Source organism: Colias eurytheme, chromosome 14 (genome assembly GCF_061535395.1).
Source record: "Colias eurytheme isolate Ceu_HAF_F1 chromosome 14, ilColEury1 Martin Lab GWU primary, whole genome shotgun sequence".
NCBI lineage: Eukaryota > Metazoa > Arthropoda > Insecta > Lepidoptera > Pieridae > Colias > Colias eurytheme.
The window spans coordinates 8713383-8733664 of record NC_142993.1 but is presented as its reverse complement, the minus strand read 5'-3'; the positions used below and the strand labels follow the sequence as shown (position 1 = coordinate 8733664).

Here is a 20282-nt window from a genome sequence, read left to right as displayed (position 1 = left end):
TAAAATCCATTATCTATACTTACTAATATTATAAAGAGGAAAGGTTTGTATGTATGTATCGTTTTCACGCATTGCATAAACTACTGAACCGATTACAATGAAATTTAGCACACATATAGAGGGTAACTTGGATTAACACATAGGATAGGTTTTATCCCGGAAATCCCACGGAAACGGGAACCATGCGGGTTTCCTTTAAAAACGCGGGTGAAGCTGCGGGCGGAAAGCTAGTTATTTATTATAAATGAACCTGCCATAGATGCCTACTTTAATGGCTTTGTCAACAGTTCTAGTTTTACAACGTAGAAAATTACACCAACTCAATAACAAAGCCCTTGCATTACAACACGCATACAACTTTTCGTATTAAACTCCTTTTAAGGTAATTTATATCAGTTTACACATACACGTGTCTTCCATTTACTTAATCCCTAGTCTCAAAATTTTACTAAGAGATTGCAAAGTTCTTACCCCATTTCTCGTAAAGGATAATTAATGCTTATTCTATTTATACTTTGTTTATAATTTCAGTTTGATATCATTAAATGTACGAAGTTTATTGTGACTGTTCATGAGATTAATCATCGTTTGGATTTATTATATTCTTCACGTGTGTAATTTGATGACAGCTGAATTAATTAATAATTTTATAAAATTTATTCTTTATAAGATATCTTAAGAAGAATAAAACTTTGTGAAATAAAACTCCGTTACTTATTAAGATTCACACTGAACAAAAATTAATCGTTTTTAGTTTCATTAAGTAGTATTTTGTTAATCCAATAAGAAAACTGAACTTTAGATAAAATCGTTACAGAGCTTAGAAACTCCGAACAGTGCTTAGAAATATCGTTCTATTGTAGCACTATGTTCGGTAAAAAGTACCTAATTTGCCTTTCAAATACTTGGAAACATAAGCGAGTTGCAAGCAAAACGCTTTGATGGTAAATACTCAAAGGCTACCGTTACGTGCGAACTATCTACTCAAGAAGTTCGCGCATTCCGTCCGCGTAATCGCCGAAAGCGAGTTCCCGAGGGACGCAACGTACCACCCTATCTTCAACATTCTTACTCTTTAATGTATGCAAACGCATTTTATTTCAAAGCCTAGCTCCCACAAGGACGGTGTTACTCCACAACCCTCGCTCCGTTCACCTCGCCAGCAAAGTTTATCCACGCCTGTATGTCACAACACACTCTTTGATCTTCTCAAATGCGAATATAATGTCGGAATCAGTTAAGAACGCTCCCTTTTCCTTTATCTGTACTCGCTTGTGTAAGTTTTTTTGTGTCTATTGAATACATTTTAGAGAATTTCCTCCGGGGCCTTTGCACGAAACAATGTTTTGTTCAGACTATTGGATATGTTCGCTCGGAATGCAGATTGGAATATCGTATTTTCAAATTTGTATCCCTTTGTTTTCCTACAATCTAATGGGAAGTATAAAAGATGACGGCAAAGGGCATAATTCATAAAGGGGCTTGCATCAACGTGTCAGCTTTGTAACGACGTATAATATATCACGGGGGCATTAAAGTCAAGTTAAGCTCACAAACTTGGCGTCATCAATCCGTCTAGTGCTAAAAATACGTGTTCCAATGATGAGGGACTTAGAGGACAAAGTATCAACAGAACACATAACATGTGGCTAAACCTCTGAAATAGAATTCGACGCCAACAGCGCGATCACACGTGGCACGACCGAAAACAGATCGTTTCCTTTAAAAAACGTTAATTTGGCACTTTTTTTGAGACAAAAGTGTCATTTTTTAAGCCCGTGGGGCATGTGCCCTCTATAATGACACTACTAAGATATGCTTGAAATGTGACTCTTGCTTTCCGATATGGGGTCGGTTTTTTAGTGAAACACATTACGGATGTTGATAATGGGACAAATTCCCGGCTGTTGTGCATTTGTATTAATTGGATTGACAACCGCGTTTTTTAACTCTACCAGGTATATTATATTCAATGCCATCGATATTTAAAGCAATTTAATATCGATGGCATATTAAATAGCAACTCAAACAAAATAGGAGACAAAACAAAATAGTAATGCTGATAATATTATAATTATCAGTTTTACAAAAATTTTAACAGTGAGCTTTTTGCGATATCATAGTAGGTAACTACACCCAAAAACGTATTATAACAGATCTTAGAGATTTAATTTACTCGTAGTAAGTCTTATCAAATCATTACAATCATCTTTAATCTACATGAAAGAATGAGTATCAAGTTGCGTAAAATAAACCGACCTTATTACAATCCATTCTCATATACGAAAAGTACGAACCGAAATTATCCGCATTAAGTTATTAAGAACAAAGGCGAAGTATATTAATAAAATTCTTACGAAAGCCCGCGAAGTAGTTCCCAACAGAAGATTAATGATTATTGCTTTCTTAATTATGACCTTTTATGCTACCGATAAGAGGAAATAAATTCAAAACAAAATTTTTGATTAACCCGCGATATGTGTTAAGTTTCTTTGTTTTTAGAGCTATAATTTTTTTAAAGAACGCAATTTTTACAAGAATGATGAAATACATATAACGCGTTAACATGCGATAAGTTTTTGTTTGTTTTGTATAAATATATACATATTAAGGTTCGTATAATGTCTTGACTGTCCGTTTAAATTGGGTCAAAATCGAGTATAAAGGAGTCGGTAGCATACAAAAATACAGGTAAAGCTTATAAAAGCGTGTTGAAATACTTTTCAGGCTATTGCCTAAGTTTAGTATCTGGATTATTACTTGGTTACATCTACTATCTTACAGTGAAAGTCCTATCAAAATCGTTCAAAATCAAAATCTAGCCGTTCTAAACGTACGTGACGGTATTGTCATGACGCGATCTTGAAATTTTACTCTCAACGCGCATAACTACGGTAGGTATAACTGAATTAGATTATTTTTTGTTGCAGTATAATTAAAAGTGACTCTGTTGCTTTAATGCCAATGGTGCTATTTGGTAAACTTCTTATGAGTGAAGCATTGCCATTACGCATTTCAGCTAATTGCTAGCCTTTTCAAGATAAACAAAAATTCCAATCCATTTGTTTGTCATAGATTTACGTTTTTTTTAAGTAAGATTTTCTCTATGGTTTTAACCTAAAATACTGAAAAAAATATTCATAATAATAAGGAATATACCGCCGCGAGGCGAGATACTTGCCCCCCCCATAAGGAATAAAGCTATCATAGAGTCGTCGTTTGCCCCAATTCGTGACGTTTGATGGATGGCCCTTCGTCGCTTCACTAATAAATGTAAACAAACATTTTTTGCTGAAGTTATTAATGGACACGGAATTAATAAGTTTAATTGTTTGGGATTCTTCCTCAACATGGAAATAGATTAATGTTCTAGTGGTATTAATTATTCTATGTATATCCCTATTATACAGGTACTTACTAACATTATAAAGAGCTAAGATTTGTAAGTGATTGGCCCAATAGGGACTGGACGGATTTTGGTGAAACTTTGCAGTAAAATTTTTATTGGTCATACATCAAAATAACACATGAGTTAGGTATAGAAATATATTATTTTGCCCGCGGGTGAAACCGTGTGGCACAGCTAGCTATTATTACTAATAAAATATATTAAAGGAGTGTGTAAGTTGGTGTTAATTTTGTTACTTTTTTATATACTGATTTGTTAACTATACAATGAAAAATATTATTAAAATAAAATATAAACTATTGGTAATATGAATCACTAACCGCAAAACACATCATTAGTGGATATTTGACTTCTGTAAAAAGGATTTAAAAGCTCTTATAGTTTAAGTATTTTAACGAGATCATGACTAATAAAAGAAGGTATTTGGTGAGAAATCATCAGGTTATTGAATAATTGTATAATGTTCATCGGAAGTTTCGTTAAAATATTTCTTGGAACCAAGTTCCGTGGCATAAGCGAGCGATTTCCAATACGCATTGAAGATCTACATTATACTATATTTGTTTCAAACATACTTAAGTAATTTAATCACAGAATATTAAAATTACACACTCATGTGCATACAATTATCTACCTTTTTAACTATCAATAGGAGTACTTACGTGTATGAAAATATGTAAGAAAAAACTATAATAAGAATAAGTAACTAGAATCATTATAATGCGAACAAATTTTACTAGTAACGTCGAAATAAATTATAATATACCATGATAAACAGTTAAACACACACACAAACACATACATAATACATAATTAATTAATTTTATTTTTAATACACTCTGTAGTAGACGCTTTTCTGGCCAACATCGAGACACCACAAAAAACTCTGTAATATAATGGTGTCCAAAACAAATAAGAACAAAAACAATATAATTATCCGCTCCGCTTACATCACAAGGCACAACCTAATCACTATCCGACCAAATGACTCGATGCCATCAGACTAAGCACTAACTTTAATTGGACTAAAAATCCTTATAAAGACTTCAAACAAACTACGGACTTGTTATCCAATGATTCCCGGATTATGTGTCATCAATTAAAAAGTTTGTTCGAGAGTTAGGAGGCTAGTGACGTCATCGTGTAACATTGGTAAAAAATAACGAAAGCTCCTGTAATAATTTTGTTAATGATACATATAAATATTTATAAATGGTAGTCTGTTTCGCGATGAGTAGAATCTGGAGGTCTTCAAGAGAAGAGATGACGGATATCATATCTTCGCTTACCAGTAGGCGAGATCGTGGTCAAATCTTCCCTATTGTTCGGAAAAAAACAGGTAAGTAACATAGGTTAGCACTACTACACAAATAAAAAGTGTATGAACAAGAATGCTTCTGGAGGATTATTGGGTTTTAAATAAATTATAATTTGTATGTTTACTTTTATTTCATATAACCATTTATATATTCTCCGTCATTGTGGCATTCTACATTTCGTTTGCGAAAATGACTTTTTATCTATTTTGTTAATTACCACGCCAACCACTTAACGTTTCTACCTATTTGACTGTATATAATATGATTAACTTTAAGAAAAGACAATTCAAATTCTTTGAAATAAAACTCAAAGGAATAGAGTTGGCAATTTATATGGTTAACAGCAATCGCGAAATAACATGAAGTGCAATATACATTTATATTTAGCCATGTTATACGTGCATCACTCTTCCAGTAAGCTCTAAAGAACCTTAAATATTCATTACAATGCTCAGAAGCTCTTAAACTTGTAACTTTTCAAACTACCGCACAAAAGTTTTTAACGTATAGAATATAATAATCGATTCCTGTACAGGTAAACAATATTCTTTTATAGGTACCTACATGCTGGAGCTCATAATATTGAGAAGAAAGCTAAAGTAAGAGTAAATACACAAAGATAACTTTCTTGATACTGTCATCCTTTTTATTTTTCATCGCAACTTTGTAATTACACTCATCGACGCAAAATTGGATTGAGTTTCAATTAAGCATACCTACTCTTAATTTTAGTTTAAAAACTAATAAGTTTTACTTATAAAATGTTTTTTACACAAAATATCGTATCATAACATAATTTATTACTATCTAGTTAGAAACAAAAATAGCTAAATAACATCTCCTATAATATTGTGATATTTACAAAGAGCTTACCATTATTTTTACAAAAACATGAAAAACGTGCCGTTTTTCATATAATATTTACAAACAAAATATCAGATCTGAAGCGTCAGTTATAAAAGAGCAAAGTCCACAAGGATACATACATATTTCGGTTCTAAAAATATCAAATGTCATGAAAAATAATGATGGGCTTAAACGTTCACGGTCTAATTTTGTACGAAATTCACCTAACGGCCGAGTGTACACTGAGCTCTAATTATTCCAACTCACTGTAAAAGATAAGTCTTCTTATAAGGAAGTTACCCGAAATAGATATTTTTACGATGCACATTCGCCCTTATAACAGGGTAACAAAGCTCAAATTATCACAACAAGTTTCCCCGCAGTAAAATTTACATGTCATAAATGTAATATTTAGCTCTGAACTTACTAATTAGAAGGAGTCTTTTTTGGTAGCGTCAACAAATGAAACTGTTACGGATACGTTTGATACAACAAACACTGTATAACGATTTTTTTTCAGTAGTTATAAATATTTTTTTATGTATTTATTTAACACTTTTATTATACATGTTCTTATACAGCTTTATATTTATTAGTTACGAGTATATTATACTTATCCAAGAATTTGGAGAAGTTGATACAAATGAAAGAGTTTTATTGAGAGTTAGTAAGTATTCAGGAAAGCAAAATTGTCAAAAAAAAAATAACGCCACTTTTAGAAAAAGCACATTTCAAACATAGAGATAGTATGTACTACGTAGTACATATATCTCGATGATTTCAAAAGAAATTAATAAAGTATGATCGAATAAAGAAATGGTTACAATACGTAACCTGTTTTTTTATGTTTACAAAGTTTATACATTTTTGTCGTTGTCGGTACATTTTAGTTAAGAAGCCCTACTCCCGCGAGTCCTCGTCTCACTTTTAATTAGTTGTGAGTTGTTATTATTGTAAATTAAAATGTGCCCGTAAAAATTACGCACCACCTCATGTTGCATTATATTATTAATTTTGGGCGGTATATTTTCGTACACAGCGAATATCGTTTGTAGTTTGTACGTATGTAGAAACTAATTAAGGTTTTTTGTCTCTGTAATTACCTACGTCCTTGGTAAAAATATTTTATAATGAACACGACCCAATTATTAAGTCTAATAAAAATTCACTTTGAAATCATTTATTTTTTTAATTATTTTCTTTGACCCTAGAAGCCCAATCATAATATTATTGAATTGGCTATTAAGCCCAATTTATACGTAAAAAGTATAAATTGGGTAGTGATGGATGGGAGTGGGCTGGGGGAAGGGAGGATGGGAGTAGGGAGGATGGGAGTTGGGAGGATGGGAGGAGGTGGATGGGAGTTGTGAGGATGTGAGTTGGGAGGATGGCTATGGGGAGGATGGGAGGGGAGCATGGGAGTGGGGAAGATGAGAGTTGGGAGGATGGCGGTGGAGAGGATGGGAGTGGGGAGGGTGGCTATGGGTAGGATGGGAGTTGGGAGGATGGGAGGGGAGCATGGGAGTGGGGAAGATGGGAGTTGGGAGGATGGCGGTGGAGAGGATGCGAGTGGGGAGGATGGCTGTGGGGAGGATGAAAGTGGGGTGGATGAAATTGGATAGGATGAAAGTGGGGAGGATGAAAGTGGGGAGGATGGGAGTGAGGAGGATGGTGGTGGGGAGGATAGCGGCGGGGACGACGGCTATGGGGAGGAAAGCTGTGGGGGGATGGCGGTGGGGAGGATGAAAGTGGGGAGAATGGGAGGGGGAGAATAGCTGTGGGGAGGATGGCGGTGGGGAGGATGGAGGGGGAGAATGACTGTGGAGAGGACGAAAGTGGGGAGGATGGCTATGGTGAGGATACCTGTGGGGGGATGGCGGTGGGGAGGATGAAAGTGGGGAGGATGAAAGTGGGGTGGATGAAATTGGATAGGATGGCAGTGGGGAGGATGGCCGTGGGGAGGATGGCGGTGGGGAGGATGGCGGTGGGGAGGATGGCAGTGGGGAGGATGGCTGTGGGGAGGGTGAAAGTGGGGTGGATGAAATTGGAGTGAGGAGGATGGCGGTGGGGAGGATGGCAGTGTGGAGGATGGCGGTGGGGAGGACGGCAGTGGGGAGCATGAAAGTGGGGAGGATGGCGGTGGGGAGGATGAAAGTGGGGAGGATGAAAGTGGGGTGGATGAAATTGGATAGGATGGCAGTGGGGAGGATGGCTGTGGGGAGGATGGCGGTGGGGAGGATGGTGGTGGGGAGGATGGCAGTGGGGAGGATGGCAGTGGGGAGGATGGAGGGGGAGAATGACTGTGGAGAGGATGAAAAAGGGGAGGATGAGAGTGGGGAGGATGGCTATGGTGAGGATACCTGTGGGGGGATGGCGGTGGGGAGGATGAAAGTGGGGAGAATGGGAGGGGGGTGTGGGAGTGGGGAGGAAGGCTGTGGGGAGAATGGGAGGGGGAGAATGGGAGTGGGGAGGATGAAAGTGGGGATTATGGGAGGGGATATTGGGATTGTTTTACATCAAAGTTTTTAAACTTTTTTCAAAAATTAAATTAAACTACAATAATACCATAATGGTAGCACAGAAAAAAATAAGTATTTAGAACCGGTCTTAAGGAATATCAATATTGTGTTCTCCGCATATATCCTCCCCACAGCCATCCTCCCCACTCCCATCGTCCCCACTTCCATCCTATCCATTTTCATCCACCCCACTTTCATCCTCCCCACTTTCATCCTCCCCACCGCCATCCTCCAAACAGCCATCCTCCCCACTTTCATCCTCCCCACCGCCATCCTCACCACAGCCATTCTCCCCCTTCCATTCTCCCCACTTTCATCCTCCCGACCGCCATCCCCCCACAGCTTTCCTCCCCATAGCCATCGTCCCCACCGCTATCCTCCCCAAAGCCATCTTCCTCACTCTTATTCTCCCCACCACCATCCTCCCCACTCCCATCTTCCCCACAGCCATCCTCCCCACTCTCATTCTCCCCACAGTCATCCTCTCCACTCCCATCCTCCCCACAGCCATCCTCCCCACAGCCATCCTCCCCACAGCCATCCTCCCCACTTTCATCCTAAACTACTATTATTAGTTAGACAACAATATTATGTACTAAATGACCTAAATACTACGGCGACCGAATTTCAAGCAAGTAAGTAGTTAGTAGGTATAGTATTAGCACAGCCCTTCCCCCCGGATCTCGCTCGCGAGTAGACGTGAAATAAGTTTATTTTTGTTCGTCTATCAATAATTAAATCGAATTTCAATTTAGTTAATTCTCGATCAAAAAATAGGAGTGCATAAACGAATAAGAGGTTAACGTATTAAGTGCGACGCTGACTTCTGTGCGCCTGGTACGAGAACAAATCGGGGATAGCCACGCCCAATTGGAAACTCCGCCCGCCCATGCCCAACCTCTTCTGGCCGCTTCCAATCACTAGCGCGCCCATCTCTTCTACGTCATCCGCAGTGAGTACACCTCTTGATATTGCTACATTCCTGGTACCTCGAGAGCGGAGATAAATTGAGGTGCGAGTTTGCTAATGCGCTGCAGTAAGGAACACTTAAATAGTGAATATTAAATTACCATTATTTTAAATGCAACGCACACCACCCAAAGTCTCTTCCATGGAGGGTTCAACTAATGCTGCTGTAAACCAAGTTTCGAGGACTAAAAGACAGCGTACAAACAACTCCCCACACTCTCCGTCTCCGTCAATTGATAAGCAAGATGAAATCTTGTCCATGCTCTCGAAAGTGCTTGCGGAGTTGAGCGAAATACGTAAAACAAATATCGAAATGAATGCATCCCTTGAGTACTACATTAAACAATGCGAAGATTTAAACAAACGAGTGGTATCTCTTGAAAGCGAGAAGGCGAAAAGCGAAGATTATATAAAAAAATTGGAGAGCAAACTGGAGGAGTCGGATCGTCACAATCGAAGCACATGCCTGGAAATAAGGGGAATACCTGCGAAGCCCCGCGAATCTAAACTTGAACTTTGTTCTCTTGTAGAGAAACTTCATAATAAATTACGAGTCGATTACCAACAAAGCGATTTAAAAGATGTGTATCGAATAAGGGGTAAATCAGCTACTGATAGAACTTTAATCATTGAATATTGTTCGACTATTACGAAAGCTAATATACTACATGCAAGTAAAAAATATAACGCGTCAAATACAACCGACCGACTCAACACTGCTCATTTAGGCCTGGGGGACAAAAGCTATGTGTACGTCTCAGAATATCTAACTCCAAGGACAAGACGGTTATACTTTTTGGCTCGGGATTTAGCAAAAACAAATAAATATGATTTCTGCTGGACCTCGAACGGACGGGTCTTTATCAGGAAAATTGAAGGTTCGCCTCCTATAATAATCAATAGTGAGCAGCAACTCGTCGACCTGAAACAAAAAAACGGGTTAATAAATACAGTGTAAATATGTTTCTGTGCAAGATAATATGTAATTGTTGTTTACTATGTTATGTGTACTACTTAATATCTTATATGTTGTTAAAAGTGTCCTTGTTGTGTAAATATACACTAAAAATACGTTCATACTTCATATATCTAATATTTCATAACTTTTTCACATACTTCTCACCAACCTTACAAACTCACAGCACACTCAATCATCAAACACAATATCTATTATTACACACTAATACTAATTTAAGATCAATCAGCACCTTTCATATTTTCATGTGGCATAATCTGACCTATGTTATTAAATATGGATAAAAATCAACAATCTAAATTGTGCACATATATAGACAACTTCATTGTAACGAATGCTAGGAACTGCTTGCCAGAAGAGTGCAGGTCTTTTGTCACTTTAACGAAGAATTCTTTCAGTATTCTAACGTTAAATATTAGAAGTATTAATAAAAATTATCCAGCTCTCGAAGTCCTTATACAAAGATTAGATATGCAATGTGATATCATAATACTAACAGAGTGTTGGATAGACAATGAGAAGCCTTATCCGAAAATGATAAATTATAGCACATCGTCTACTAAAAACTGTCTAAATCAAAATGGAGGCATAATTGTTTACTCAAAAAGCGGTCTGGATATATCTATTAAAGAGCCAAAATTTCAAGACGCTAACTGCCTTCTTTTGAATGTGGGAAATGAAATCGCTATTGTGGCTCTATACAGATCACCATCCATTTCGGGAATAGATCCTTTTCTGCACTCGTTGGATTCAGTCCTTACCACGGTTTCTAAATGCAAGACTATCTCGGTTATAGGAGATATAAATATTGACATCCATTCCAATAGTACAGACAAAAATTCTACCACTTACCTGGATTTACTAGCTAGTCATGGACTTCTAGCTAGTCACACGCTGATAACCCGTGGGAATAGGTGCCTTGATCATGTAATGCTCAAAACAAGGTGTAAATATACCACACTTATTATTGACACTTATGTAACTGACCATAAGCCAGTTATGTTAAATATAATTAAAGAAAAATCTAGTAAATTGAGCTTTAGTAGAACTATAACTAAAATTGACATAATAAAATTATGCAATGATTTGAAGGCTGCTGACTTTAGTGAGGTTCTCGAAGCAATGGATGTAAATTTGGCGACAGATATTTTGTATTGTAAGTTAATTAACCTCATGAAATATTGTTCTAAGACCTTTAAGATATCAGGTAAGCAACGAATACTAAAACCGTGGATTACACCTGGAATTCTCCGTTGTATAAAGACTCGAGACAACATGCACATAAGACTGAAAGACGTTCCTAATAACCAAATTCTAAGGATTACTTACCTACGTTATAGAAACTTTTGTACGAAATTATTAAAAAACTTGAAAAGAGATTATTACAAAGCTGAACTTCTAAAACATCAAAACAATATCAAAAAAACATGGCAGGCAATAAAAAAAGTCACTAATACTGAAAGAGATGAAAATAAAAATGTGGGCCTAATTAAAGTAAAGGATAATCCAACTAGCTCTATCAACTTTATAAACGATTACTTTGTTAGCGTGGGAAAGACTCTAGCTGAGAAGATTAAAGCCCCAGCTATGTCAACTAAAATAAACCATACTCTTTCACAAACTAATTCCATTGTCATGTTAGAAACAGACCCAGATGAAATACTTGGCATAATTAAAAATTTAAGGAGTGATTGTGCAGCGGGATATGATGGTATCACAGCAGAAATCATTAAGAGCTCGGCTACTGTGCTTGTGCCCGTCATAACTCACATTTGCAACCGAAGTCTCACCACAGGGATTTTCCCTGATGCTTTTAAAACTTCTATAATTGTTCCTATTCATAAGGGTGGGTGCAGCGATAGTGTCGAAAACTACAGACCCATATCTATTCTCCCGGTGTTATCCAAAGTGCTTGAAAAAGTAATAAACAAACGACTAATGAGTTTTCTCGAAAAATACCAAATTCTATCTTCATCGCAATATGGTTTTAGGGAGGGCCGATCAACTGAAAATGCGGTATCCAATATCTCAGAATACATTGTTGATAATTTGGACAAACGAAAAAAAGTAGTTGGAGTTTTTCTTGATTTAGCAAAGGCATTCGATACGGTTTCCATACCCGCCCTTGTGGATAAACTAGAGAAAGTAGGTATCAGGGAGAATGCACTGTCTCTACTAAAAGATTATCTGACAAACAGGAAACAAAAAACTAAAATTGGTGACTATATCAGTGAAAAACGGGAAGTTAGCTATGGTGTACCTCAAGGCAGTGTACTCGGCCCGAGTCTCTTTTTGGTCTACGTAAATGACCTCTTTAGTATCTCCTTGAAGCAAGGTAAAATTTTCTCCTATGCTGACGATACAGCTCTAATATTCACTGGGAACAGTTGGCAGGAGGCTCAGTCAAATGCTGAGGAAGGATTAAAACAAGTAATTACTTGGCTTCAGAATAATAAGCTTTCCCTAAACATAGCAAAGACCAAGTATATACTTTTCTCCCAAACGCGTAATCGTCCTGAGCAAATTTCATTAAAGGCACATCTAAGCTGCCAAATTTCTTCCTGTGCATGTCCTGAACTGGAACGCGTCACCTCCATCAAGTACTTAGGAATTATCCTAGACAGCAGGTTCTGCTGGAAACCTCACATTGAGTATCTAAGTAAGAGAATTCGAAAGCTCATTTATGTTTTTAAAAATCTCCGAGAAGTGGCAGATCGTGACCTAATAATTAAAGTCTACAATGCACTATGTAAGCCACTACTAACCTATTGCTGCAGTTCTTGGGGAGGTGCTCCAAGTACCAATATGTTAATTCTGGAACGGGCTCAAAGAGCTGTTTTGAAAGTCGCCATTTCCAGGCCTTTTTATTTTGGTACATCAGAGTTATTCGCTGAATGTGGGGTACTAACTGTAAGACAACTTTTTATTCAAAAAATTCTCTTAAATCAGCACCAATTAATCAGTTCTAACCCTATAGGTAAAAGAAGGAAAGATAAAGTCTTCTCTAAGCCCAAAACAAGCACTAAACTTGCTCAACGCCAGCAAGCATTTCTTGGACCTCTCATATACAATAGAATGGCCAAAGATATTGTAGCTCTGCCTTCGATGTCCATAAGAGATGCCAACAGTGCTATTAGAAACTGGTTGATTGAGTGTGATTATGAAGCTATTGAGAAAATGCTTAAAGTTATAGTCTGATCCATGTTATTTTCTCTGTCTTGCCACAAATCGTACACACACACGCACACACACACACACACACACGCACACACGCACGCACACACACACACACACACACGCACACACGCACACATGCACGCACACACACACACACACATTCACACATAGTTACACACTTATAAATAAAGGCGTTAATATAGGCGCAGATTTCATTTAGTTTATAAATTAATAAATAAAAATGTAAATTTAATCTTAATATGTATAAATAATGTTTTATCTTTATGTATAAATAATTTTGATTGATAATATCAGATAATTTTTAATACCTGATATATAATGAGTACCACTTACCTTATTGTGTTATCAGGAAGGGTTGCAGGCCTACGATACAAGCTGTCTTAGTGTAGGTCTGCAGGTCATATTATCTTTTTAATCATCAGGTCCTATTATGATATCCTTGTATTTTTATGTTTAATTAATTAAGATAATTATTTCTTTGTATTTAATTTTGTATTTATGGTGAATAAATGATTATGATTATGATTATGACAGTATTACAATATTATTTAATACTGTGGTAACTATTAGTAACTAATTATTAACGAAAATTATAAAGTCCTAAAATTCTAAAATGACTCTCCGTGTAGGCGAAAATCATCATCATTATCATATTATTATTATCAACTAGCGACCCGCCCCGGCTTCGCACGGGTGCAATGCTGATACTAATTAATATACTACAGAAAAACTGTGAACGTTGTATAATATAAAAACATAGCGGCCCGCTCCGGCTTCGCAAGGGTATAAAATATATAGCCGGGCGGCCGGCCGGTATCGCCGCAAACGCTACGTCCTACGTCCCGCAATTTTTAAATCTGTATCTTCGAAAATATTCACTTAAATCATACGGTGTAGAGGGCCATATAGATCTATATTAAATGAACAATGTATTCAAGGTAACAATGCAATGGTAGGTAAACAATGCAGACGCTAAAATAATATAAATGAAAATATGAACATTCAGAATTTGATGTTATTTATTTAAGCGCCATCTATTACATTTGTATCGTACTATCAGTGGATTTAAAAAAGTGTGTAATCAATTAGTTTCGGTGCTGAAGCCTAGATGGCGCGCTATAAAACACTTAATTTAGTACAGCGCCATCTATTCATTTTTATCGGAACTTTTACGTACCTTAACCAGGTCACATCATTAACCATGCGCCCATATCTAGTAGTACGACATGAAAGTCATAGATGTCACTAAGATAAAAAGTTATGGAACTCTTTACTTGCTCCTTCCCCTATGTTCTTTTAAATGTCAAGTTCGTAACCATTATCTCTCAACTGCTTTTAATTCGGATTAGTATATATTTATGTAGTACTAGCGGTCCGCCCCGGCTTCGCCCGTGGTACATATTTACGTTTTCTCTACATCAGAACCATCCTCGTACTTCAAGGAATATAATAAAAAAAGAATTATCGAAATCGGTTCAGCCGTTCTCAAGTTATGCGCTTACCAACACATTTTGGGATTCATTTTTATATTATAAGATCAGTATATTTATATATATATATTTAGTTATTTAGTTACTACTATTTAGTATGTATTTGTATGTATGTATGTGTGTCTTTAGTTGTATTAATATAATTAGTTTATTATAATGTATAGTATGTTGTGTGTATCTTGTATATGCATTTTATTGTATTATATAATTACTTACTTCTACTCAATCCAATAATTTTTTTCTTCTGTTTCTCAATTTATTTTCCGCTTCTTTGCCTTCTCCCCGTGGTTGCCTGGCAGAAATCACTGCATAGTGATGCGGTGAGTTTAGTGAAATGAGTAGAGTAAAATGCATAATTAAAAATACATACATGTGTAAATATGCTTTAGTGATAAAATACAAAAATTTGTGATTTTCTTGTAAAAAATTGCGTACCTTATATTATACCTATACAAATCATTTTTCCCTTCTTACAAAAATTGACACGAATCCAAAATTAAACCTTTTAACATTCGATCATCAATCATATCCGTTCCACCATTTATTCCAGTTGCTTCTAAAGGGTTGGAGACAAATCGTCGCGCCCCTACAGGGATGTGTTAACTGCACACAGTTAACACATACGTCACTGCGCTGATTCGTTACGGAATACAGGACCGGAATTAATGTTATTTTTTAACTGATAAATGTATTAGGTTTATTAGGCAATATTATAAAGAGGGTTTTTTATGTTGTCGTTTTTATTAAAAAATGGCCAAACTAGGTAATAAAACAGATACCTAAATAATTAATAGCCATTATACCTACCAATTATTAAGTGTAAAATTTTTTGCTAAGTATAGATAACACATTATTAATTATTGAACACAGAAATAAACAGTCGCTACTCGCGGGCGCTACGCTACGCTACGCGCTATTATTATTTTTGATCACATTTTTAGTTAATTGTATTTTTTGTTCTTACAGAAAAACGGAGCGCTTCAGGGCTAATGCACCGTCCATAATAAATAAAAACATGCTTAATTTATTAATTACCTAATTACATATTTATTTAATTACTAGCTTCCGCCCGCGACTCCGTCCGCGCGGATGTCGGTCTTCGCGTGGATGGTTTATTTCTCCATTTTGAGTAACTCTGACAATGACATCTTATAAATATCTATTGGACCCAAATACGGCTAGGCCTATAATAATACGCAACGTGTGTTCGCGGTTCTACAGAACAACGTCTATGGATAAAACTGAAAAATTAAGATTAATTTTTTTTTACGTATTTTTCCAGGATAAAAAGTATCCTATTTTACGCCCAGGATAATAAGGTATAATTATACCAAGTTTCATCGAAATCGAACCGTTAGTTTTTACGTGATGCCTGAACATACAGACAGACAGACAGACAGACAAAAATTTTTTTAATCACATATTTGGGTTTGGTATCGATCCAGTAACACCCCCTGCTATTTATTTTTTCAATATTTTCAATGTACAGAATTGACCCTTCTACAGATTTATTATATGTATGTTAAAGCGTGGTTGCATTACGTAATTAAATACTGATATAATATTTCTTAGACATCTTCACTCGACCAAAGTCGGTACAAGAATGACTCGCAACTGCAGACGACCGTTATTTATAGGACAACTATTCGAGTGGCGTGACTGTGTGAGTCAGTGCAGGTGTTATTTGTGTTGTTTTGATCGTTATTTTGAATATGACTGTAATATTATTATTATTCGATAATTAAATGATTATTAATACTTTTATCCATTTGATTATTATTAAAATAATTAATCGAGTTCGTCAATTGATTTACTTTTTAAAATATAATTTGATCTTTAAATTAAACGCGCTAACACGGCCATTCTGAAAAAAAGCTCGTGCTCTGAGCGGTAATTCAAAACTCAAAATATCAATGATATAATTCACTTCAGCAGGTGACATTCAGAATTGTTTAAAGTAGTACATTATATTCAAATTATTTGTTTCTTTGTCCAGTTGTCAGACTAAACCACTGTCTGGATCCATACTGACAAGTGACAATCGGGTTATTATTATTTTCCGCCCAGTTGTAAGACTAAGTCACAGAAAACCCGTACAGACAAGTGGCATTCAATTCTATTATTATCTGCCCAGTTGCCAGCCTAAGTCACAGAAGACCCGAACAGACAAGTGGCATCCGATTATATTATTTGCCCAGTTGCCAGTCTAAGTCACAGAAGACCCGAACAGACAAGTGGCATTCGATTGTATTATTATCTGCCCAGTTGTCAGACTAAGTCACAGAAGACCCGTACAGACAAGTGGCATTCGATTGTATTATTATTTGCCCAGTTGTCAGACTAAGTCACAGAAGACCCGTACAGACAAGTGGCAGTCGATTATCACCATTACCGCTAACACGGTCATCTAAATTTGGCTTTGGTACTATTCTTACACGTACATAGGACACAATTAGCAATTGCTTGTACTTTTCGCTTCATAGCAATCATTTTCGAGTATTATTGTGATTTACATAGGATTCGATAGCTCAACGAGTTTTTCCAGCTGTGAACAGCGGCTTCTGTATCTCACCTGTATCTCAACTCTCAAGTGATAACCATAAGTCCTGGAACATAATTAAAAGTTAAAACACAAGTTATATCCGGCTTGGCCATAGTAAAACAATAACACAAGAACGTCCTCGTACGTTCATTTGAAATGAGTACGGTAATTTATCTCGCGATGTCAAAACACAATGTATTATTATACACAAATATAACCGCTCGGCCAAACTGACCTTATAGAACACCATCACATCCACATGATGAACTCAAACTCAAATATTGATTTATTCAACTGGACTTCGCTTAGAAGCGTTTTTAAATAGTCAAAATACAGAAAAATAATAATTTACCACCACAATAGCTTACACTGGGCGCCATCGAAGGCACCACATTGGATCCAAATTCCATGGGATCAAAAACTTATTATTTGTGACATAAGCACATCGTTCGCTTACCACAATTAAAGGCTCAAATATCCTGGACAACCGCCCGGATTGCACATCACATTATAATATTGATGAACTACATTACCGTTACAATATTCCACACCACAAACATTTACTTCACACAACGCACAAGAAAACACACAATGTGCGAGTTCCTTCATCCTTGTTTACTTGAAGTCAATTCAATCCAATTTTTCGTAGATTGAAGTCCACAGTGGTATACTGTCATGATGGTGACAGTGACAGTTGCACACTGTCACGTAGTACGATGAAAGAATTTGTGCCAGCCTGTCAGGATTCCGAGGAAGGGCTGGTTCATCTTCTACTTCTGATGTTAACGCGTGGTTGCATTACGTAATTAAATACTGATATAATATTTCTTAGACATCTTCACTCGACCAAAGTCGGTACAAGAATGACTCGCAACTGCAGACGACCGTTATTTATAGGACAACTATTCGAGTGGCGTGACTGTGTGAGTCAGTGCAGGTGTTATTTGTGTTGTTTTGATCGTTATTTTGAATATGACTGTAATATTATTATTATTCGATAATTAAATGATTATTAATACTTTTATCCATTTGATTATTATTAAAATAATTAATCGAGTTCGTCAATTGATTTACTTTTTAAAATATAATTTGATCTTTAAATTAAACGCGCTAACATGTATAGATTTGAGTAACTCTGACAATGACATCTTATAAATATCTATTGGACCCAAATACGGCTAGGCCTATAATAATACGCAACGTGTGTTCGCGGTTCTACAGAACAACGTCTATGGATAAAACTGAAAAATTAAGATTAATTTTTTTTTACGTATTTTTCCAGGATAAAAAGTATCCTATTTTACGCCCAGGATAATAAGGTATAATTATACCAAGTTTCATCGAAATCGAACCGTTAGTTTTTACGTGATGCCTGAACATACAGACAGACAGACAGACAGACAGACAGACAGACAGACAAAATTTTTTTTAATCACATATTTGGGTTTGGTATCGATCCAGTAACACCCCCTGCTATTTATTTTTTCAATATTTTCAATGTACAGAATTGACCCTTCTACAGATTTATTATATGTATAGATTTTTTACGTATTTTTCCAGGATAAAAAGTATCCTATTTTACGCCCAGGATAATAAGGTATAATTATACCAAGTTTCATCGAAATCGAACCGTTAGTTTTTACGTGATGCCTGAACATACAGACAGACAGACAGACAGACAGACAGACAGACAGACAGACAAAATTTTTTTTAATCACATATTTGGGTTTGGTATCGATCCAGTAACACCCCCTGCTATTTATTTTTTCAATATTTTCAATGTACAGAATTGACCCTTCTACAGATTTATTATATGTATAGATTTTTTACGTATTTTTCCAGGATAAAAAGTATCCTATTTTACGCCCAGGATAATAAGGTATAATTATACCAAGTTTCATCGAAATCGAACCGTTAGTTTTTACGTGATGCCTGAACATACAGACAGACAGACAGACAGACAGACAGACAAAAATTTTTTTAATCACATATTTGGGTTTGGTATCGATCCAGTAACACCCCCTGCTATTTATTTTTTCAATATTTTCAATGTACAGAATTGACCCTTCTACAGATTTATTATATGTATAGATTAGTTGACATAGGAATTAAATACTTTGTGTTGTAAAAACTACTGGACGGATTTGGATGAAACTTAGGTATAAGTATCAGAGTTCCTAGTACCTACCTGTTTTACTCTAAGCTAAATTTTTGATTTTACACGCGGGTTACGGTGAAACCGCGAGTGAGAAGAACGGAGTGTAAAATTCCATATTATGTTATATGTTAACAGTTAACACTTAACACTAATATTAATTACATCCTGGTTTTACTTTCGCAAAGCACCATTACTTTAATGCATAACATTTCATATGAAACTTCAGACAAATCAGTAGGTAGTGACTACTGCGAATATCTGCCTTCGTGATAATGTCATTAGAAAATAATATTAAACACGGAAACCATTTAAAATATGCCATATTAAAGTCTAGATATGCACGCACAATAGCAGCAACTATGCGTCGATTAACAGCATCATGGCGCCGGCTCTGCCTGATCCCTTTGTAATCTTATTACATTTAGTTAAAGGGTAGAATTCGATGTATCGCACATCAATACCACTTACAAAGGCAGATATGCCTCGATGGATTCGAATCCATAGCACCCTCGAGTCTAGTGCCGGTTTTGAGGGCATTTCATTAATATACGTCATGTTATACCTACTTTCTGGATATGTATATATTACTTGCCTTTAATTGTATCGTCTAACTGGAATAGTTATGCATGTTAAATCTATCTATAGGATAAAATCTTTGGGCAAGTGATAATTAAGAACTTGCTATCGGAAAGACTATTCAGGGATTATTTTTTAATTCTTACTTGATAAACCATGGAACAGGAAAATGACCGTATGCAAAAAAAAAACTTATATTAGGACTCAACTAACTAATAATTATCCTACACATTGTTAAAATAAACTACCTATAACTAGTTAAAGCAAAGTCTCATGACCA

General features: G+C 36.1%; 1 protein-coding gene across 1 annotated transcript; it reads left to right on the top strand.

Annotated features, from left to right (window-relative positions):
- The first annotated feature begins 9204 nt into the window (after window positions 1-9204).
- On the top strand, window positions 9205-10020 carry LOC149903015 (uncharacterized). Its single transcript, XM_090109714.1, has one exon. The coding sequence runs from the start codon at window positions 9205-9207 to the stop codon at window positions 10018-10020; it is 816 nt and encodes a 271-aa protein (XP_089965840.1).
- The last annotated feature ends 10262 nt before the right edge of the window (window positions 10021-20282 follow it).